The sequence below is a fragment of the Melospiza georgiana genome, chromosome Z (genome assembly GCF_028018845.1).
Source record: "Melospiza georgiana isolate bMelGeo1 chromosome Z, bMelGeo1.pri, whole genome shotgun sequence".
In the NCBI taxonomy this organism is placed as follows: domain Eukaryota; kingdom Metazoa; phylum Chordata; class Aves; order Passeriformes; family Passerellidae; genus Melospiza; species Melospiza georgiana.
Genome location: NC_080465.1, coordinates 44,972,247 through 44,995,167, shown reverse-complemented (window position 1 = coordinate 44,995,167; position 22,921 = coordinate 44,972,247). Strand labels below are relative to the sequence as shown.

General features: G+C 47.3%; 1 protein-coding gene across 1 annotated transcript; it reads right to left on the bottom strand.

Moving 5' to 3' along the window:
* Positions 1–3,160: 3,160 nt before the first annotated feature.
* CD180 (CD180 molecule) lies at positions 3,161–9,825 on the bottom strand. The gene is given in 15 exon segments (XM_058044549.1): positions 3,161–3,394; positions 4,669–4,736; positions 4,739–5,075; positions 5,077–5,238; positions 5,241–5,437; positions 5,440–5,577; positions 5,580–6,059; positions 6,062–6,143; positions 6,145–6,196; positions 6,198–6,329; positions 6,904–6,946; positions 6,949–7,004; positions 7,006–7,050; positions 8,114–8,451; positions 9,772–9,825. Coding segments are annotated over 15 exon segments (2,418 nt in total).
* Positions 9,826–22,921: the final 13,096 nt, after the last annotated feature.

The following is a 22,921-nucleotide window of genomic DNA, read 5'->3' as shown; positions in this document are numbered from 1 at the left end:
GCAGCACATATTAAAGTATACACCTCTTTACTTTTCTGCTACTCCTGACTCTGCAGAGGTGCCCTGCAGCTGGGAATTTGTGTTCATATACTATTATTGCATTGTTTTCTCTTTATTTTTCCCCTGTACAGCACTAAGTGCAGCAGTATTACAGCATCACTTTTGCTGCTTTTCCCTCTCATTTGAAACATACAGGTGAGGGGAAGCTGCAGTTCACCCCCAGCTTTTCCAGTTTGCTGCAGCCCACATGAAGGCAGATGGTCTTGAAAATTCGTTGTGCTGACGGGGGGTGATGGGTTGAGGAGAGAAGAGCAGGATCCAGCAGCTGAGGGAAGGCAAATGAGAAGAGTTGAGTTTGACTGTCTCATGCCTCTGCCAGCTGTGCTATTCCATGGCTGTGGACAGCACAGTTGTCTCTGTCAGGAGAGGCATAGAAACCTGCATGCCCAGAGTGAGCCCCCAGAGTGTTGCCGGCCAGAGGAAAGGGGTGGTGTGTGGAGTTTGTGTTAAGGGGGAAGCTGGGAGAGATGGGTTATCACTGTTGTAGCTGGCATGGCCTGTCCTCTTCACTTTTTCATCTTAGTTGGGATGGGAATGCTTCCATGGTCTGAAGGGGAACGAGAGCTCCCTCCTTCAGCACTGAACTCTCGGTTTGCTGAACGCCCTTAGGCCCCTTATTGTAGTCTTGCACAGCCTGCAAGACTTCACAGAGACATCCAGCTTGATTTGGATCACAACTGAGAGGGCAGATCAGAAGGAAAAGATCTCAGGACAGGAAGATACTCGAGGGTGTGTGGATGGATGGATGTCCCACTGCCTGCCTTGAGTTAGCAACAGTTTTTCTGTCCATTGACTGTGTCTGTAGTATAGTGTTGATTAGAACTGACCAGATCAATCTCCCAGGTACCTGCCAAGGATGCATTTGAATGAACTGAGTGTAGGAATCACAGAATGGTTTCGGCTGGAAGGGACCTTGAAGTTCCAACCACCATGGTCAGGAAGCGATGCTAAAGGTAATAGTTCAAAAGGGAAAACTTGGGAGCATCAGGAGGAACTGAGAAGACTGCAGAGTAAGAAGACAGTAACGGTGTAGTTGTGCATATCAAGCCCTAAGAAATGAATATTTGAAGAAAGGAGGATGTCCAAGGGATTTGCTAGGGAAAAATGTCTTCTGCTGCTGGAGGAAAAGAACTCCAAATCCTAATTTGTTTGACATGGGAAGTATAGTATAGATTGTTTGGGAAGGAACCTCACCTGTTCTTTTTCCAGGTACAGACAAGACCAGTGAATGAGAGTTCTTAAAAGACGTTCCATTGACATCAGAGTATTTTGAAATTAACATATGTAGAAATTGGCCCACTCAGCCATCTTGTTCAGAGTAAAATGTCCCTTCAAAAATTGACTTGCATCTTACTGCGGGACCTTGCTTAAGCACAGTCAAGGAAAGAAGAACTTGGCTCTGAGTTCTGATTTGTCCTGATGAAATAAAGCTAAGTGCTTACCAGTCTGTGAAATATTGAAGATATGCTCGAGTTCCTTCTCTTTACAAATAGTGATAAATTCTGTGTTGTGGTATTGAGTTGTACTGTGACTTTCAGGGATGTGTAGTCCAGGAGCTAGGGTGGTGACAAGCTGAATTTTGTTCGGCACCATTCACCTCAAACATTCCTCTTGTTCTCTCTGTGCTGGCTTCATATCCATATTTGGAAAAAACAAGAGATAAAAGGCATGACTGAAAGCTAGAGGAGTGCACCACATCAGAGCTTGACTAGGTACACAATTCTATAAGAAAAAAATCTATTGCCTCTTTCCATGTATATCCTTACTAAGTAATCCCAGAAGATGAAATCCTTGAATTCAACAGCATTAAAATGTAATCTAGGACATTTTAGTGTATTACATCCAGAGATAAATTTTCCTTCACAATAGTCAGTCCCTGTATTTAGGGTTTGTGTGTTCTGAAATATACAGCATATACTGTTCAGCATTGTTTGCACAGTGTCTTACGAATCACATTTTTTCAGGCAAATAGAGCAGAGTAAAGCATGCTGTAAAGAAAAGAGCAAAGTTAGAATACCTGAATATATGGTAATCTAAAACAAGTTGTGTGGGGGGCAAGGGATAGATTGCAAGAAAGCCTTTATACTCTTGTGCAAATATATATGGCACAGGAGACACGTTTTGCCTTCTCAAACATCTCAGTTTTAACAGTAAGTGCACACCTGAGTCTACACTGTGACACAGGACAGCATTTCACAAACTGGTGGTGGTTAAATCCTCTGGTGGGCTCCCCAAACAGAAGGGCATTTCAGAATACCTTCCAGCACAACATGCAGTTTTCCCTCCAGTCATTGCTTTAGGTGGATCTCCCACAGTTTTTTACCTGATGCTTGTGCAATTTTTTTTTTGTGCCCTTGGAGTGTGTTATGCTCCCTTTTAATGCCAGTATTTGTCTAACACCTTCCTGAACCCACCATTCCAAGAGAGAAACAAGTCTTTCTTCAGTGGAACACACTCTGGCAGTCATGCTGAATTTTTAAGATTTTGGAGCTTGCTCATTTAACCAATTGGATTTGCAGAGAGAGAGGAAAATGCACCTTGAACCTTGGGCTGAGTTCAGGGATGTCCCTGCCTTGCTCCCAAGGTGTGCTCGGCTGGGGCAGCACGGTGTGCTCAGGGACAGCTCTGTCCTGGAGCTGAGCCCTTGCAGAGGGGCAGGCAGCCCGTGCAGCTTCATGTTGGGCAGCTGGACCACAGCCCCTGCCCATTGCATCAGGAGGAGCTTTCAGCAGCCCCGTGAACAGGGACCACCAGTACAGAGGCAACATTTTAGTATGCTAAATCCAGGAGCGTTTGTAGGCAGCTGGAGAAGAGCAGCAAACGCCTCTCTGTCCCTGTGTGCCCTCGGGCAGCACGCAGCTGTGAAGGCAGGAGGAGGAGAAACTGAGGGCTAGGGCAGTGATGGATGTGGTGCAAAGGCATCTAAAATCTGCAAAAATGCATATTGCACGAGTCTGATGTGCTAACAGGTAGTAGAAGAGGCTTTTCAAATGAGAGGTATTTCTTACTGGAGAAGATCAATCTGGGATCTTGTCAGCAGCATCATCAGAAATGAGCAAAAACTTTCTTGTCCAGCAGGAACCTTTAAAATTTTAGCTCGTCAGCATGTTAGAGAGGAAAATGTTGAGGAAATGCCTTTGGACAGCAGCTGAAGCTGAATGTGGAGTCCTGCATGGGAACTCCGTGTTGGGAAAGAGTTGGCCTTCCACATCTCCGAGAGCAGCTCCAGCCTGACGCAGCAGGAGTGGTACTGGGCCAGCTCCTCGTGGTGCATGCTCCAGGAGACAGGAGGGTCGTACCACCAGCAAAGTTCTGTCTGCCCATCAAGGTAAGCCTGTTACAGAAGTACTAAGTAAGCATAAACGACTTTATGGTGGTACAGGGCAGATGAGTAGACCTGGCAAGCTCCCATTAGATCCTGGTCGAATGCACATGCTCTGCCTTACTCTGGGTTTATTCACATGTGACAGCAGAGAAAGCAATTTGGCTTTATATAAATAAGTCTTTATTCCTGCCTAGTTGTTGCATATCAATTGCAGCAGGGACCATTGTCTCTGAATTCACCCAGGGATGCGCACCAGGAGCAGCACAAAGTAGCTGCTGACACCAGGAGCGCCCTTGGGATGAGGTTGTCCAGTGCTCTGCTGCCTTTGCAGCCTCTGGTTTTCTCACCGGGGCTGCGGCTGAAAGGAGCAGTCCACTCCAGGCTGGCAAAGGCTCATACCTGTCGGCATTGAGGGGGCTTGCCCTGTGCAAGCAAGCAGAGCATTGGACCCACAGATTAGACCCACAAATCTACAGTTTTACGGTGAAAGATCATTCTGTCATTACCTACTGTGGAGTTTAGAAAACAGCACAGGAGCAAGGCCTGCCTCAGGCTGAAAGATGGATAGATAGAATTTCAATTACCAGGAATTCTCTAAGGATCAAAAGTATTTTAAAGAAATATTTTTTAAAAACTCACAGAGGTGATAAATGCTGTTTCTGCCAGTCCCGCAAGCATGTCTTGTATAACCATAAATCTCTCTGTTCTTCACAGGTAGTGGTTGTTTTTTAGTTTTTTGTGGTTTTTTGCAGAGTGGGCTACACTACTTCCAGCTCTTACAAAACATTGATTTTCAAGGGTATTTGACAGAGGGTGGAATCTGGTTGGGCTTTTTTGTTTGGGTGAGTCTTGGTTAGGATATTTGCTTGGGGTTTTTTTCCCTCTTTTTGGGAGTGGTGGTGGTGGTGGTGAGGTTTTCTTTTTTAAAGAGAGGGAAGTTAGTATTTTGGCTGTTAAATTTTCCAAGTGCATTAGCCACAGTATTGGTACAACAGGTGTACCATTGAGTTCAACAGGGACTTCTCAATAAGATAAGTTATTAAATTTCAAGATTCAGGTCATAATTTATTTATTTTAATTTTTTCATCATTTTTCTAAAAGTTTTAGCACAGGTAGAAAGGATATTAAAAAAGTCAAGAAAATACATGTCACAAGTAAAACCAGTGAGGTATTGTTCAGCTTAATACAGTTACTGTAGATATTTTCTGTGTCCCCATCCTAGACTTAGAGTTGCTAGTAGTTTTGCTTGAAACAGTGAACACCCCAAATGAAGATGGCACTACAGGATAAACAACTGCAATGATTCCTGATGTGTCTTTCCCACAGGAGAGTCAGATGGTGGCCAGCTGAACCCAGCTAGAAATTTAAGTTCAGAGCACCTTGTTCTTTGAGGGTCTTCAATTTTATTCAGATATTGCTTGTACTAAGTGATTAAATCAATCTTAGACCAGGAGCAGTCCAGAAGGTCGTAGCTTAAATTGATTATCAAGTGGCCATCTAGGGGCACTAGCTGGACATTTGATACAGTGTGCGTCCTGTTATGGACACAGCTGAGACTGATACTCTTGGGATTTGAAAATGCACCTGTGCTGAATGCAGTAAACTTGTTGTAATTCAGATCTACATGCTGTAACTTCCTGAGGTTGTGAAATACTTGGTTATCTACTGATGTTAGTTCACAGGATGCATTACAGGATTAGCACCTCTAAATTGGATAGTAGTTGGAACAGTTTGTCCTTTGGCATGATCCCCAAATCAAAGTTATTTTGACTAAGGTCCAAGAACATGAAGTTTTTCAAACCTTGAAAGACATGCTGAATGCTGGTATTAATGTGGGATGAGGAAAGATCATCTCTAGCACTTGCTAGAGATGGAGATTTTGGAAAGGGCTCTGTAAGGTGTTGACATAGAGAGGAGTGAAGGGTAAGTCCAGCAGCTCTAGGCAGCTCTAGGCTGTCCTAAATGAGCATTCCTGGAGATGGAGGTGTATGTTGTGGCTCAGATTCTGGTAACAAAGTCTGCTCAAAGCTCTCACTGCTTCGCTAGAGCATCAGAACTTTCAAAGTGACTCTGGCTTAAATCTAGATGTTGAAGCTTTGCCATTTTCTCCAAATAGCCAGAGCCTGGCTGCAGAACCTGTGAGTTTCCCTGGATGTGGAGGTGGGTGAGGGAGGGGAAGGCAGCAGAGCTGTTGTGCAGGGCTGCTCAAAGCAGCTTGCATTGAAAACCATCTCCTCCAGCAAGCTCATGCCACTGATGGCAGGGGGCAGTGCACGGATGTGGGGTTGGGTTAGGTCCAGCCTTTGGAGCCTGGTTGAGCTCTGAAATGTGTCAACATTTAGATTTCTGAGGTGCCATAACTGCAGATAGAGACCCTTAACAGAGACACTACAGAGGCCTTGTGAAATATCTGGGGTTACGTAGGGCTCCTTTTCCACACCATAAAATGTTCCCAGCCAAAAGGTCTGAGCTGTGGAGTCCTGGATCCCCACCAGGGCCCCAGGGATGTCAGCACAGCTCACTAAGTCCAAACTGTAGAAATGTGACTGAGAAGATCCAGGTTCAGTGTAGGGAATGTCTTTGCCTTTAAGGATGAGAGGTATGTGTCTGTTCTTCTGCAGAGCTTGGACACCTTCTGCTGAGATTGCTTGTGTGTTGTTAATGTGAAAGTGGAGTGTTTGAGGTGTCGTGTGGGAAAGTTGGGAGGAAGCTGCAGTGAGGAGGTGTGGTTGCTGCCCAAGATGAAGATACCTAAGATTGCCAAGATTTGTCATTGGAATAAAGAACATACTTGTTATTCCTGTCTGTGTAAAGATGCCCCAGGGAATATGGGCCAGCAAATGCTGTGGCAGACAGAAACATGAACAGGTTTCTGGTCAGAATTACTGTCTTCAGCTGCCTGTTGCTGGGAAAGGCACCATCATACTCCCAGCTCATCTGGCACCTTGAGAAAACAATAGAAAACTGCATCAGTGGCCTGTCTCACAAACTCTCCTGGTAATGTGATCGCACAAAACTGCACCTCATATCTGTTAAACTCCATTATCTGTTGCCCTCATCAGGGTAAAAGTGTCTTTTTCACTGATGTTTGCCTGGTACTTTTAAGTTCACATTTAATTACAGGGTGCTGCTGAGAAGAAAAACCTGTCCTGAAAGGATGGGTGTGAGGAGGCATTTGTGGGAGTCAGGAGTCATGAAGTATTTAATGTCTAACTTAACAGGAAAATCTCTTTTGCTATAAAAAAAGCCAGCCACTTCCAAGGGCCAAACATGTCTTTCTCCAGTTTTAGGGGCACAATATTGAAAACTGTAAATTATTGTCCTTAGAGGAGAAGCTGAGATATTGCCCAAGTGAATCGACCTCTGCCAGCAGAAAAATTCACCATCTGTCTGAAGGTGCTGGTTTCCCTGTGAAGGCAGGAAGATGCTGCTGTGGTGTGCTCCAGGAACCTCTGTCTCTGACAGGGCCAGGGGGTCCACGATTGTGATGAGCAAAAGTGAGGATGCTCCTTCCATACCTTGTTATGTCCAAGTAGAAAAGAGAATTCAGTTCAGAGAAGTTGAATTCTGGAGGGAAGGGACTGAATTGAAGCTGAAATTGAGGACTTCTGTTGTGGCAAATAGTCATAGAGACCTCTCTCATTCCTCAGCCTTCCAAGGTGTAGCTTTATTTTCTGTAATCTGTGAAATACACAGTGAATTTAAAAGAGTTAGGTACTGTGAATATAAATAGGAAAACATGCCATTGGAAAATCCATCCCCCCCCACCCAAACTAACACAACCCACAAAATAACCCCAAGAGAATTTTGAATTATTTAAAGTGCAGCAGCCAAAACCCTAGGAAGCCTCAGCACAGGCTTGCAATGCATAGCCCTGGGGTTTTGGGGAGCGTGTTTTTTAAAAGAATGCCTTGAATCTCTCTTGTGTTAATGTGAAGTGTCTCATCTGCAGTACTTTCTTATCAAATTTAGCACATATGAGGATTGTTTACTCTTCTGGATTAATTATTAATCCTTAAAAAAGGATCCCCACAAGGTAGTTTTAAATTGTGAATGTCATGAGTCTTATAACAAAACTTACTCTAAGAGAAGTCTTAAGTAAACCTTACAGAGAGGAAGTAAAAAAGAGCATGTCTGGAAAATGTTTCTAGAAGGAATGTGGCCAAATTAGCTGGATATTAATCCAGTTACACACTGCAGTGAGGAGACAGCAGGAATGTTTGGCTCAGACTAGACAAAGATCATGCCTGATATGCTAAGTCTTCACAATGTCTACAAAGGCTTTTCAGTATTATGTGAAAATAAATCCATCTATTACATGGAGAAGTCAGCTCTGTGGATACCAGGGAAATTCACTGAGCGTGTTTGACCTGCCTTTGCCTGCTGATTTCATGAAAGCCAACCAGGCCCAGGTCACTGGCACCCTGAAACAGCCTGCCACGCTGCGGAGGCGTGGGAATGCTCCTGGCATTGCCCTGTCCCAGCTGCCAGCTGCAGTGGGAAGCAAAGGCACAGCCAGGGCAGCACCAGCTCCTCCACAGCCTCCCAAGGACAGAGGAATGGCCTGTCCTGGGTGTCCCAGGGCCAGCCTAGGAGGGTGGGCTGCCCAGGGCTGTGTAGGAGCTGCAGCTCTGGCACTTCCCTGCCCCACAGCGTGCAGGTGTTCATCTTGTGGGGAAGTAAACACGGGTATGGCACAGCTGGCCAGCACGAGTGCTTTAATCTGACACAAAGCTAGCGTGCGAGTGGAAGGAAGCAGGGCAGCAGCTGTGTGTCCGGAGAGGAGAGCTCAGGAGCCACGGCGCCGTGTGGAGGGCAGCGCGGGTGTGAGCGTGGTTGGCGTTTGCTGGGGGGCACATGGGGGAGCCCTGGGAGCAGTGCGTGCGGCTCAGGTCCTTCTGCTGGCACAGCCGTGAGATTCTGAGATTAAACCTCGTCTCTGCCTGCCTCTGGCTTAGAAGAGGCAGGTGGGCTGTGCCTGCACTCAGTGGCCTCAGGAGAAGGGGAGGAGCAGTAGTGCTTGTTGCAAGCCACCGTCTGGGTTTGGTGAACGTTGTCTTCCTTTCCTTTGAGCACAAATCCCGTAATGAAGGGTACCAGGGAGTGCTGGGGAAGCAGAGTGGGCCTGCACGGCTGCAGAGAGTGCAGGGGCAGAGAGATGCCAGCAGCAGTGTGGTGGGGAGGCGCTGCCACCGCAGAGTCCCCCGTCGGGGTGGGCAGCCCTGCTCCTCAAGGGTCCGGCTCCCTCCGGCATGCTGGGTCCCAGGTGGAGCTCAGTGCCAGGCAGAGAGCACACAGAGAGGGATGAGCCAATGCTGCCCATGGCTGAGCCCCCCACACGCGGGTGCTCGGCATGACCTGGGAGCAGAAAGCCAGCCCAGAACCTGCTGTGATAACACTTGTGATAGCACACGGACTTGGGCCCAGCCTAGAAGCACTGATACTGTGTCAGTACCTACAAAAATGACAAAATACAGACCTAGAAAAGGTGATGCTTTCAATAGTGGTAAGCAAAGGAGACCCTGTGGAGCTGTCTGCTGCCATCTGTACTTTAGACAGATAAAAATAGTTTAACTGTTGCTGTAAATGAGAGGAGTGCCTGTGTTTTGCCATTCAAATAGAGCAGAGGGTAAGTAAGCTCTCTCCATATGCTTCAGGGTGTGGAGTGGCTCTTTCAATGAACTGAGGAGAAACTATCCCAAGGGGGATCCGGTTGTGCAGCTCTGAGTGCTCAGAGATTTGCAGATTTAATTCAATGAGAAATTTGCTATTAGCCCCAGGTGTGCATTTCATAGGGCTGCTTTTCCCTGAATTAAAAGCCTTGCCTTTTTTTCCATTGTGTCCCACTTGGAATAGAAAAAAATAGATAAAAGAAAAAAAGAGAAGAAAAGCAAAGATAAAAGAAAATATTAAGGAAAAAGAAAAGCTTATTGGGTCAGTCTTTTCTCCTGCCCCTGGAAAAGCCCTGGTACTTTCTTGCTATTCTCATGTGGTATTGCAAATAGCAAATAGAGACATTATCATATCCCCCCCTGTGTACAAATTCCTGTATGAAGAGCACAGTACAAGAGGTAAAATCCTTATACCTCTCCTCTGTCTATCTCTCATACCTGTTAAACACCCCAGGGAAACTTTCCCATCCTCCACGCTCTCTGTGGGATGAAGTACAGGGCTGTTTTGGGGGGCTCCCAAAGTCCCCATCTGTGGTGGGCGAGCGTGGGAGGGTACCCTGATGCTCAGGTGTGAGGAGGTGGAGAAACAGTGGCTGATGTCCCTAAGCACTCACTGAGACACCTGTCCTATTCCTCTGATAAGGACCTTCCGATTCCCCTAAGACAAATCTTGTGGGACCTGGAAGCTTTCAGACACAGCAGGTCAGTGTTTACCCCAGACGTGTGCAGCCCATCCCCGGGCAGGACGGGGCTGTCCCTGCCCTCCATCGCCCTGTGGCACAGGGTGCTCTGCAGCTGGCACAGGTGGCACTGTGAAAGTGAGCAGGTGGAAATCGCACCACTGCACAGCGTGGGGAGAGGGGCATGCCTGCACGGCACCACCTCGTGCTGCCTTCTCTGAGTGAAGGCTGGGCAGAGGGGTCAGACAAACCTGCAGAGCTGGCTGGAAAGCAGGGTGCTCATGCTGAACTCAGCGTGAGCAAAACAGTAGTTTCAGAGTGAAACAGGAACTTGCCTGCTTTAAATATAGTCAGGTTACTGTTCACTGATGCTTTTCTGAGGCAGAACAGATTTTAAAAAGTCGAAACTGAGGGAAAATTGTCTTCATGTTCATGTTGACTGGAATGTCTCTGTCGCAGGATAGTGCAAATGAGGTTGTAGCACACTACCAGAGAATTTCATGTAATGGGAAATTTGAGTTGAACAAAATTTGATTCATCATTTAGGAAAGGCACAAAATCTTGTTAACCAGCTGACAGTCACAGTTCTTTGGGGGCAGATGGCAGTGTTGGATTGGCTTTATTAGCTTTACAGTGGACTCAGTGATCTTACAGATCTTTTCCAGCCTAAACCATTCTATGACTCTAAGACCTCTGCCTACACTTTAGCAAAAAACATCGTGTTGCTGATGCACGACTACTGCAGTACAAACAGTAAAGCTAGAAAGCAATACTTCAATCTGAAAATTTACAGTGTTCCTTTTGTATTTAGGTTACAGAGAATGATGACTTTTTTGAAAGGGGACAGCATTTCTAACCATCCCTAAGACAAGTGTGTGTGTGGCAGCTGCAGGCAGGAGGGGATCTGGTGCCAGGCAGCCAGAGGGGTCAGGCCCTGACTGAGCTCCAACCTCGGCCAAACAGCCCAACCTGCCTTTTCCTTTCCTTTCTTTTCTGGGTTATTAGCCTGACAGCTTTTTTGCCTCAAGTGGCACTCTTTCTCCACCACCTAGGAGAGAAAGGCATGAGGAAAACTTACTGTGCCCAGAAAAATTGTCTCAGCCCGACAGAGCCAATCCAGATTCCGTACTCCATTGGGAAGCCTCAGGTAATCCAGATGCCATGTGGAGTGCATCACAGTCAGCACCCAGGAAGGTGAAGACACCTCAGCTTCTCTGGTGCTAAGGATATGCACAAAATCTGGGTCTTGGGCTCTGAAACCGTGTGTAAAGGCCGCAGGTGTGCTGGTAGCTGGAGCTGATTTCAGGGCTCACCTGAGCCGTGCTGAGCTCATTCCTGCAGGCAGCTGGAGAGGGGAGGAGTGAGCAAGGCAGGAGGGAAGCTGCCACAAGTGGTTTGGTTCCACAAGGTTGTGGAAGCTGCCACAATGGAGCCATTTTGCACACTTGGCTAAACCTGTTGGGTGGACTCTTGGGGCTGGCAGGCACTGAGAGGCCACGGAGCCAGTGCCCTGCTGCTGTATTTGTTTGCTACCAGGATGCTTCTGTGCTGACCTGATTGGCTGGGCTTTATTCCCTCCTCTTTAGTTATGGTATACAAAGGAAATACCTTATCTCAATGACAAGCTGAAAAGCTGTCTCCACATTCCACTAATAGCTCTGCCTCTTCCCCAGCCAGTTCTGTGTTTGCTGGAAATCCTGCTTGCCCTGCAGCTGGCCACAAACAGTTCTGAAAGAATTTGCTTGGTATGTTTGCTTCTTGTTTAGCTGCCATTTTCCACGTTAACACTCAAAAGCTAAGGCTTGGTGTGTCCCTGTGTATTGGATTTGGACAGACAGGTTTTGCTAGGGGGGATGCTACAGGGATGGTCTCTGTGAGAAGTTGCCAGAAGCTTCCCATGTCCAGCAGAGCCAATCCCAGCTGGCCCAGGATGGAGGTGCCCCTGGCTGAGCCCATTAGAAATGGCTCTGGGATAACAGATCTAAGAAGGAAAAAAAAGTTACTCTGCAAATGTAATTGCAGCCAGAGAAGAGCAGAGTGACAATGTGTGAGAGGCACAGCCCTGCAGACACCAAGGCTGGAGAAGGAGGGGCAGGAGGTGCTCCAGGCACCAGAGCTGAGGTTCCCCTGCAGCCGTGGTGGGACCGTGGTGAGGCAGCTGTGGCCCTGCAGCCACGGAGGCCCCAGGGGATGCAGAGATCCATGTGCAGCCCCTGGAGGGGACCCAGGCCAGAGCAGGTGGATGTCTGAGACAAGGCTGTGACCCTGTGGGAGGCCTGGGCTGCAGCAGGGTCCTGACAGGGACCTCCAGACCCATGAAGAGAGGAGCCCATGCTGGAACAGGTTTCCTGGTAGGACTTGTGATCTTGTGGGGGACCCACACTGGAGCAGAGTGTGCCTGAAGGACTACACTCCATGGAAGAGTGACCCACACTGCAGCAGCTCAGGAAGAACTGTGTCCATGGGTTGGGCTCACATTGGAGAAGTTAATGAAGATCTGTCTCCTGTGGGAGGAATCCCATGCTGGAGCAGGGGAAGGACTCCCTTCCCTGAGCAGCTGCAAGAACAATCTGCGATGAACTGACCATAACCCCACTCCCTGTGCCATTGAGGGGGAGGAAACAGAGTCTGAGAAGGAGTGAGTGGTAGGGGGAAGATGTTTTTAAGATTTATTTTACTTCTCATTATCCTGCTCTAAGATTTAGTTGATAATAAATTTACTTAATATCCCTATGTTCAATCTGTTTAGGCAGTAATGGTATTTGTTGAGTGATCTCTCTTGTCCTTATGTCAGGTCATGAACCTTTGTTATATTTTCTCCCCCCTGTCCAGCTGGTGGAGGGGAGTGATGGAGGAGTGATGGACGCCTGGAATCCAACCAGGGTGTGATGGATGCCTCTCCACCCGCTGATCCCTGCTGTGCTTTCCTGGGATGAAGCACTTTGGGCTCACACTTGCACCCCAGGACCTATTTTTTTCCAGACTGTGAGCCCTGGTGGCATAGATATTTCCTCAGACCATCCATACCCTCAAACTTAAAATGAATGAGGTATTTTAGAATAAAAGTCCTCTGATTCAAGAAGGGCATGAGCCAAAGCTAATCTTGTCTCATGCTGCAGTGCAGTGAAGCCTGTTATTATGCATCATGGAGCTTATGTGTCATATAAGAAAGCAGGAATAACTCTAGAGATGTTTTTGGTTTTAGTAAGTTTTGGTGGCTTTTTTGTTGTCTGTTGTTGTTGTTGTTTGTTTGTTTTGTTTTGTTTTATGGAAGTGGGCTGGGGGGAAGGAGTGGGACGTTGAGAAAATAGGAACATATATTATTTAAATAATGAGTTCTGGGGCCTATCTCAATTTCATAGAATCAGAGAATAACCTGAATGAAAAGTGATGCACAAGGACCTTAAAGCCCAACTCTTGGCCAGTCCCAAGGATCTCACCATGTGCCTGACAGTGTTGTCCAAACTCTTGCTGAACTCTCTCAGGCTGGTGCTGACACCACTTCCCTGGGGAGCCTGTTCCAATGCCCAGACACCCTTGGGTGAAAAAACTTTTCCTAAAATCTAACCTAAACCCCCCCTGACACAACTCCAGGCCATTCCCTTGGGTCCTGTCACTGCTTGCCAGAGATAAGAGATCAGTGCCTGCCCCTTCTCTTCCCCTCAGGAAGAAGTTGTGACTGCAATGGTGTCTCCCCTCAGTCTCCTCCAGGCTGAACAGACCAGTGAATCCTGCTGCTCCTCACATGGCTTCCCTTCAAGGCCTTTCACCATTTTGTTACCCCTTTTGGACTCTTCCTAGTAGCTTTACATCTTGTACTAAGGCTCCCAAAACAGCAAACTTTGGATAATGAAGAATTAATTACGCAATTAATATTGGGTGACTGAAGTTCCTCTTCTTGACCATGTGCTAAAGTAATTGCTGAGCTTAGTAAAACTGACTAATGATCAGGGATATTTAAATTATTAATTATGTGTGCTGATCAGATTAAATTAGATCTTTGTGCTTTTAAAGCAAAATGGAGAGGGGTAGGAATTTATGGTAACAACTGGTGGGAGTGGGTTTTGATGTTGGCAGGGCGCTTTGCTGCGGATACCCAGCCTGGGCTCAGGCAGGTTGCAGATCCTCTGTGACAGCCACAGCCGAGGCTGTTGCAGGCTGGCTCACTTCCCATGCGCAGTTCTGCTCCTCTCCTGCACGCTGGTTCCCAAGTGCTGGGTAGATTTTTTCTCCATCACTGCATTCAGGGTGGCTGTCAGGTCACAGGGGTTGCTGGAACGGTGGCGTCAAGAGTAAGCTGCTGCTCCTAATTAAATTTCCTCTGTGCTTGGTTGAAACTCTTTCCACTGTTGGTGATGGGGAAAATTTAGGAGCATGCAAAGACCAGCAGTAACAATTGACCTCAGTAGTTGCCGCTGAATGCTTGTGAGCTGCTGCATGCTGCAGAGGGCTGAGCACGCTCTGCCTCCACTGTGCCCCTCCATAGCTGTGGCACCCTGGTTAGCCTGCCCTGCAGTCAGACAGCCCTCCAGAGAGGGTGCTGCACCCCGGGTTCCCTGTCCTAAACTGGAATCCTGAACTGGACGGGAACAGCAGCTCACAAAAGCCACCAGAATGCCCTGAGTCACACACAGTGTCTGCCCGCAGGTGATGGATCTTCCCTCACCCAAAACCCATCAGGGACAGAGTGTCACTGCTAGCAGGGCCTGTGGCAGCGAGGGGCTGGCATGTCCCTCAGCTCAGCCCCGGGCACTGACCCAGGCATTGCTGGCCCCTGTGTCAGGAAGGGGTCCCAGCCAGATCACTGAGTGCCACACCTCCAAAAACCCAGGGGCAGAGGGATGCTGCAGGTTGAATGAACCCAAAAAAAGATGTGTAATGACTGTAGGAATAAGTGAGAATCAATCAGAAAAAAAAAAAAAAAAAAAAAAAAAAAAAAAAAAAAAAACCACCAAAGTGCACTGAGTTGTGAATATATATTAAAAAGACTTTAGTACCTTCAGAATCCCTATAAGACGCTAATTCTCTCTTTTTTAAAAGACAAAACTTGTTGATGTCTGTGTCTTCCCGAGCTCTCGAGTGAAAGGGATTGGCAACCCAGTACAGGAAGGCTTCCAAATTACCCGTAAATCCTATACAGGATCAAAGGATTAAAATAGTTTTCAGCTATTTCCTTCAAGTATGGATTTCAAGATTTTCCTCATTTGTTGTTTTCTTTGATATTACAAATGAGACAGGAATCCAAATGTTTGAATGCTGGATGTTAAGAACTCAGGATTTGCCTTGGAGCTGTGGAATTTGGGCTGTGACTATTCCCTGCTGTAGCTGCGTGGTACAACAAAGGGTGAAGCATGGCAGCTGTGGAGGAGCAGGACCACCTGGTCTAACTCAAACCTGCATTTCCCAGCAGGAAAACCCACATGGGCTTTGCTGCCAGTGCAGCAGGTGCTACAGGCTCAGGCTGCAGGCTGCACTTTAAGGAGAAGCCTAAAACAAAGTGATGAAGCAAGAGGATAAATCACTGTCAGGAAGAAACAGCTGCTGTAAAACATGTCAGACTTTACCAGACTGTGTGAAACTTCTTTGTTTCATGCTGCAGCAATTGATCTTTCTGAAAGCCTAAACAAGGGCAGGATGTGCTCTGGGCAGGTGGGCAATGTCCCTTTGCCTGCCCTTGGGGATGTTAGGAACACAACAAGAGCTGCAGGACTGCACCTGTGGTGCCCTCCCAGCTGGGCATCAGCTGGCCCAGTGGGTCTTCTGGGTAGCAGGGACCAAGCTGCAGCATGCCCCTGCCCCAGGGACTCCTCCTCCTCCGGTTGCCACCACTCCTTGGCAGGGATTCCTCCTCCTCCTTGCCACCACACCAGCTTCTTCCTCTGGGACTGATGGCTGAGGCTACTGCTGAAGACACATCACAGCTTCCATGCAAAATTTTCATTCGTTAAGAAAACATTTGCACAGACAGTGACCTGGATGCCCATTGACAGAAAGGGAGTGTGTGACCATGGACATGATGCGAGCAGTGTGGGTAGAAATATTCCAAACAAAAATAGAGAGCTTTCCTCTGGTGGCCTCCCCAAGGCTGGATTGTTCTCTAGAGGATTTTATTTGTGGTGAGTTCCAGAAGGATTGGTGGTGCAGATGCTTAGCCAGGGTACTACTACTGCTCCATGCCCTGGAAGCCCTGACTTCAGAGGAGGCAGCAGTGCTGGTTTCTCAGCAGATGAACAGGGTGAACAAACTTTCAGGTGGTGACTGCAGACGGCAGGGGACACAGGGCTTCCGGGCCCTGTGCCTTCATCCTGAGCCCTGCTGGTGGCCACAAAGCTGAATTTGCCATGGCTGGGGCACGTGGAACTTCGTGAAGTCCTATCAAATGCAAACTAAAAGGACAAAGGCACTAAGTAGGAAGGAAATTGCTGACAAGTTTAATTAGCAACAGATTAATTACTGGTGTTGTGTTAATCCATGTTTCTTCTTTAAAGGGGCAGTATCTCCTATGTGCTCTCTGCAGACTCTGCTGCTGTGTTACCCTCCTTGAGTAGCTTGTGATTTTTCAAAAATTTAGAAGGTGTCTTGAGGACCTTAGTGCTGGAGGTCCCTGTTACTCTTTGAAACAGTAATAAGACTTTTCTCTGTCTCAAAAATTCAGGCTCTGTTCCATACTAAGCAAGCAAAATACTCAGTGTTCTTGGTTCCCATGGGAGTACTTTATAGTACTGTAAAGGCACTATAATGCCAAGATAAAATGCAAATTTCAATGATTAGTAACCAGTCATTATTCTTCTATTAAAACAATACAGAATCTGACAAACTGATCTTCACTAGTCTTAAATCCCTGATTTTAAGTGAGAAATAGAGAAACCTTGTAATTGCAACAGTTCTGGCTTGAGTAGCAAGAAAAAAATCAGAATTAAAGTGCTTGTAAGCTTCCCTTTTCCTTACTGGTCTCTATTGGTTGTTGCTTGGGTGGCTTTGGGGAAAAGGAAGTTCTTAGCCCTTACACAGAGAAGCTGGACTGATCGCTGGAAGTTGCATTTCTGTTGGTTTTGGTTTGGCTGGACACAGATATTACCCTTGCAATGGAAAGAAACCAGGCAGAGATAAAGGAAAAGAGCCAAACGGAGGAAGCTGGTGTGAGTTCAGACTATTTAAAGAACTTCTGGCATGGAGGCTTTGAAATTACAAAAGAGCATCTTAAAAGGAAGCCCTGTTGCTAAGCAACACACATAGTTGTATGTAGAGCTCCAGGAAGATAAGAGAGAAACCTCTGCTGCTTTCAAGGAAGAATGGCTGGTGAGGAGCCATACCTGCATCCAAAGTGTGTTTGGAATGTTCCAGCCACATCCTGTCTGTGAGGAGGCTTCTATGACCCTTCAGGTCAGAGTGGGCACTGGTGAGACTGTGTGGGCAGGTGAGAGCCACCTCTCCTCCTCCACCTGCTGACATGCAGGAGTGTTGTGCTTCTGCTCAGGGTGTGTGAGAATATTAATGGGAGAAACCCAAAAGTGCTGCAGCAACACAAAAAATCCATAGGTCATGATCAGCCAGATGTTCTGGGAATGTGATGTTTCAGCAGTGTTTTGATTGCTTCAGTTATTTTCTCAAGTTTCCCTCCTCTTTCTCCCCCATTCATATTAACAAATTCTTATCTTTGACACTGATGGTCTTTGCCTGATGATCATCCATCCAACTGCCAGGTAACTACTAATGTGATCTAAGGATGTGAAATGCATTCTCCATTCAGGAATATGTCAAAATACATATATTTTCCCACAGCATTTGTCCTTCCCATGTGTCAGGGATGGGGCTCACAGTGCTCTTGCCTTTCTTGCCAAGTGTGACTCATTGACTGATCTGATTTGCTGATGGGAGACCAAACCAACCTCTTTGCTAAAAGTCAGGATTTAGTTCTTCTTGCAGCTGCTGGGCTTTGAGGCTGCAGTTGGGTGCTGCTAATAAGCTGTTTCTATTAGATGGTTTTGAAAGGGTAAATTCTTTTAACTCAGCCAGACTATAGATGGGAATATGGGAAGAGTGGTTCCATGTGTGCAGAGCTAGTCAGATGTGGCCCCTCTGCCCACTGGCCTCAGAAGTAACCAGTGACCTGGGTGGTTTCTCCCATCAGATACTCGCTCCTGAAATCCTGTCTGCTCTAATGTCAACTTCCATAAAGTTTTCTTTTCATATATATACACCAAATACCTAGTTCCTGTTTCCAAAACCCTGTGCAAGGAGAAGAATTTGCCAAATGTTTAGAACTGGGGAGCTTATCAGATCCTGTTTTGCTTCTCACCCCCTGAAAAATCTCTGGATGGATGTTGTACAGCATGGCCAGGGGTAATAGTCTGCAGGTTGGTCATGTGTCTTTTGACAGGGTTTCACCTGGCAACTCAGTCTTTGGCAAGGTTTTATTTCCATCAGAGAAGGCACATCAGAGCTTCCCACTGCAGCTTGTCTGGGTGCTAGTTCTTTGCATATTGCCATCCCTTCAAAATACCAATTTCCTCCAAAGGAATGCCAGAAGCAAGCCAAAGCCCTCTCTTGGTTTTCTGCAATAACTTTAAAGAAAGGAGTGGAATTCTCAAGAGACTGCACCCAGCTCTCTGTGCTCTTCTGGGGTGGCTGGGAGCAGCTGATCAGACCCTTCCATAGCAGGGAAGGCCTGGGATGGCTAATCTGAGCAGAAAGGAAGGGAGCAGTGGCTGGGCTCCATCCTCCCGCGGGCAGTGATGGGGAAGTCTCGCTGGGATGGTGCTGGCCGATAGTCAGCGCTTCCTCTGCCTCTGGGGCCCCTTGCCTATCACACTTGCTGTCAATTACAGCCTTTTTCCTCTTGGTGTAGCTGTATTTTCCTCGCTCTAATTTAACTTGTTGCTTACTTTGCTGTTGACAGCTGAGAACGATTGACCCTTTCCTTCAGCTAGCATCGTGCACGGCATCTGTGGGCCATCGGCAGCGCAGCCCCCATCCCCTCTCATGCAGTGCTTCTCTGCCTGCTCAGAGCCACCACCCTCCTCTTGGGGGGACAAAACCATGTTTAAGGAAGAGTTCTCAGAAGGTGTGTGGTCTGTGTTTTGTCACGCTGCTGTGCTGATCCGAGCTGCACTGCTTGGGGCAGACTCGTGTCTCTGTCAGCCTGCACTGCACCGCGGGATGTGCGCATCCTTAGGTCACACAAGAGCGGCCTTGAAGGAGCACTGGGGGCTGGGCACTGGCACTCCATTTCAATGAACAAAGAGGAAGTTTCAGATGCTGTGTTGGTGTGATAGAAACAGCAGTGTCCTTCAGGGTGCTGCTGTTTGTGCGTGGTAAGCCTGCCCTGGGTGGGGTTTGCCTGGTTTGATTAAATGACAGAGGCTGGGTGTGGGCAATAGGACTGTACAAACTCACTGTTTTACACACAAGGGGAAATAACTCTAGAAGAGGAAAGTGGGGTAGACAATAGCAGAACGGAAAATTCTTGATGAGATTTCCAAAATTTGCCTTCATAGTATCCTTGGATTTAGTTTTACCTTTTTCTTCTTCTCTCTTTCAGATACCCAAATAGCAATCGCTATAGACCCAGTCTCGCAAGAGTCATACCCAGCCCTGTGGAGGGAGCAGGACCTTGGGGAGCTGCAGTTTGTAACAAATTTAGTTGGCAGCCTGCTGCCAGGGGAAAATCTAGCCAGTTACTTGAGGCACAACCATGACTTTGCCTAGATTTTCAGTTAACAGCCTTTTCCATGACCTCTCATTTCAAGGTCCTGTTTCTAAACCGCTGTCAGCCTGGACCTCAGCCTGCCCAGCTGTGTGGGATCCCTGCTGCTGTGCCTGCTGCGGTGCCTGCCTGCAGCTCCATCTCTCATGCCTGTGTGCTGAATGGGCACCGTGGGGTACCCTGGGCGTGAGGGGACAATGAAGAGCTCTCCTCAGGGTAATCCATCTCCCTAGCATTATTTACGTGCTTGTGCACCCTGCGGGCGAGTGCAGTTTCACCTGAGCAGGTTGTTGCCCCTGTGTTCAGTGATCTGTGCAGGTGAATTGTTGGTGTAGTTTATGGGATCTTTGTTGGACCTCTTAGGCCTGAAAGATTTTGTCATCACTTAGATGATTCTAAGTGGTGGTAACAGTGCAAAACCAAAAGGGCACCTACTTCAATCTGAAATTCACTTCTTGTCCTTCAGGATATAGATTAAACAGACTTTTAAAGGACAGTTTAAGTGACTTTTTTGTCTGAGTGTAAATATTAGAGTCCGGATAAACAAAAGAATAAATCCAACAGTACATTAGGAATGAGGGAATAATTACTATTTTTAAATGTTACCTCACAAATTTCTTATCCAAACTGGAAAGTCCTTAAAGACAGAAATGTGTTTGAGCTCTGCAGTGCAGATGTTCCCTTTGTTTAACAAGTGCACACACAGGGTACAGACAGAGGTACAGTGGTACAGACAGGTATAAAAACTGCATCACAGAGATGAGCAAAAAGTCCTGAGGTGCAGTTGCAGCTGGAAATTACTTGAGGGAAGCAGGGAGTGATGGGGGCGAGGGAGTCCCTCTGGGAGACAGTCTGAGGTGGAGCTCTGGGTGGCAGAGGTTGAAGCCACCACACAGCCCCTGAGCTCTGAACATGATCATATAGTAACTGTGTAAATATTGCACAGTTATATGTCAAAAATCCAATAAAATATGCTAGTCATATTGGATTTGCAAATAGGTATTTTTTTGCCTTTTTTTCAAACCTACAGCTCCAGCTGAAATTCTGGGAAAAATAGGGCTAGAAAAACCCCTTTGGATGCGAACCAAAGCCACTGCTCGCACATGTGGCCAAGCAGCAAGTTGCCAACATTTTCCTACAGTTTTCTTCCAAAGCATTGTTTTCTCCTACTGTGCTACTGATTTCCACGAGATGGAGCTATTCTAACATGGATGTGGCAGCAGACCGTGGTGAGCAAGTGTGTTACGGCTTTTTTTTTTTTTTTTTTTTTTTTTATTTTATTTTATTTTATTTTATTTTATTTTATTTTATTTTATTTTATTTTATTTTATTTCATTTCATTTCATTTCATTTCATTTCATTTCATTTTCCATGGTAGTATTTCTGATGTGGGTAGAATTTTATGAAAAATTATCATTCACAAAAAGGGCAAATTCCAGAAGCAACAGCCAGAGCTCAATGCACATTTGGATAGACTATGTCATCAAAAGACCTCTTGCAAAAATTGCTCCCAGGGGATGGAGGTAAGTACCCCCAAACTGCAGGCTTGTCCCACAAACAGCTGGAGCAGCTGTAGGGGTGTGCACCCAGCCTCACTTCTGGAGAGTCTGTTTGCCATGGCTGAGGAGAGTTCCAATGCCCCATGTCCTGAGCACATTCAGGGTGCTCTTTGACACCCTTGGGACCTTGCCTGTGGCCCCATTCTGCAATCTCTAGCTGTCTAAGGCAGCAGGCTGCCTTTGCTGATGACCCTCTCCCGTGACATTTCTGTCATTTAAAATTAATTTTTAAAGTCTTGTTATGTCTATTTCCATGTGCCATCTTCTTCCACCGCAGCACCTGCTCATTCCCTCTCTGCTTTACCCCCACCAGCCCCATTCTCCACTGCATCACAATGCAGACAAAAATTCATGTAAATGCTGCTGCTTTATGATATATGTTTGAAAACCTCGTGGCATGCTTGATCAAGTCGTGCCCACAGAGCCAAACACGTCCTGCCCTCGTTGTTGGAGCACACCTTGGCATTGCAGCCCCTACAAAGAGCAGCAGCTCAGGGAGAGGCATTTGTCTGGGGGTTTTCAGGAGGAGCTGTCAAAGTTAGGGCCAGGTTTATGTGCAATGTTTGTGATGTTGGAAGAAGGGTATCATGAGCACCCCTTGCTTGCAGCTTGTGCTGCAAGTGGCTCAGGGCTGTGCTGGCCTTGCTGTGAGGAGCTGGTGTTCTCTGCTGGCGCCCAGCAGATAGGCGCTGTCTCTGTGGTGAGGCGGTGCTGGCAGCAGGTGCCTGCCCAGGGAGCCGGCGGGCAGAGGGCTCCTGCCCAAGGACGCGCCCGGATGCTGCCCCACGGGATCCTCCCTGCCGGGCCCGGCCAGGAGAGCACTGCAGGGTAAGCGAGGGCCAGCTCTCCAGGCCGGGGCTGCCATTGCCGGGCCTGGGGACACTGCACCTCTCCAGATTCCTGTGTGACATCTTCATTCACAATGACTGGAGCATAAATGTGTGTGACAGTTGTTGCTTAGGCTTTTTTTACAGTATGGCTTGACATCCATCCTTTCCTGTCCCCAAACCCCTGTTTTACAGTGGAGGGAGGTTTGAGGGAAATATAAAAGGCTCGTGTGAACTCCCAAGCAGAGGATTGTTCTCTTTGCAGCATCCTTGAGGCAGACCAAAACCTTTGGTACACTCTTAGTGCACAGGCTCTTATCAAGTACTATGTGTGTCTTGCTTTTCAAGACCAAAACAGAGACAGAATCAGCATAATTTCAATTTCTTTAATCTGATGACCGCCTGGAGCAGCTGATACGTGTGTCTGGGCAGCCCCAGAGAGCAGCCATCGCCCCTTCCAAGGACCACCTTTCTCTGTGTCCTACAGCTGAAGTTTGCTCCTCTTCCTCCCACTCTCCATGTCTGCAACATGAACTGCTCTGCAGTGATTTTGCTTGAGCCACTTCACTGCCACAATGCCACTTTTCTTTCAGAGTCATTGAAGTCCTCTAATATGGGTTACTTAAACATCGCTTTAAAGATGTAATTTTCATAAAAGTGTGTGTCTATTTGTGCACGCCTAACATGCAGTTCCTGCGTTCCACACATGTGTGCCCTCGATGTGCTGGCCTGCCTGGCTCAGGCTTGCATGCACCCATCTAGCTGTGTGGGAGCACAGGCCTGCCAGGAGCACGTCCAACACAAATGGCATTTCCTATGGCCATGAAAATGTGCAGTGTGCAATTGCCTGTGGATGCTCGGGCTGTAATTCTTGGGGTGACAAACTGTCTGCAGCTCCTTATGGATTGTGCTGCTGTGCAAATTCCCTGAGAGCAGCTGGTTCAGATCCCCAGGCTCCTGAAGCTGTGTCCCTGGAAGGTTCACGCAGGTGGAGGGAGACAGCGAGGGCAAGCAGGCTGATGGCAGTGTGTGGGAGCATGGCACCGGCTGCCCTGGCTCAGGAGTCAAAATGAGTGAGCTAAAGGACATCAT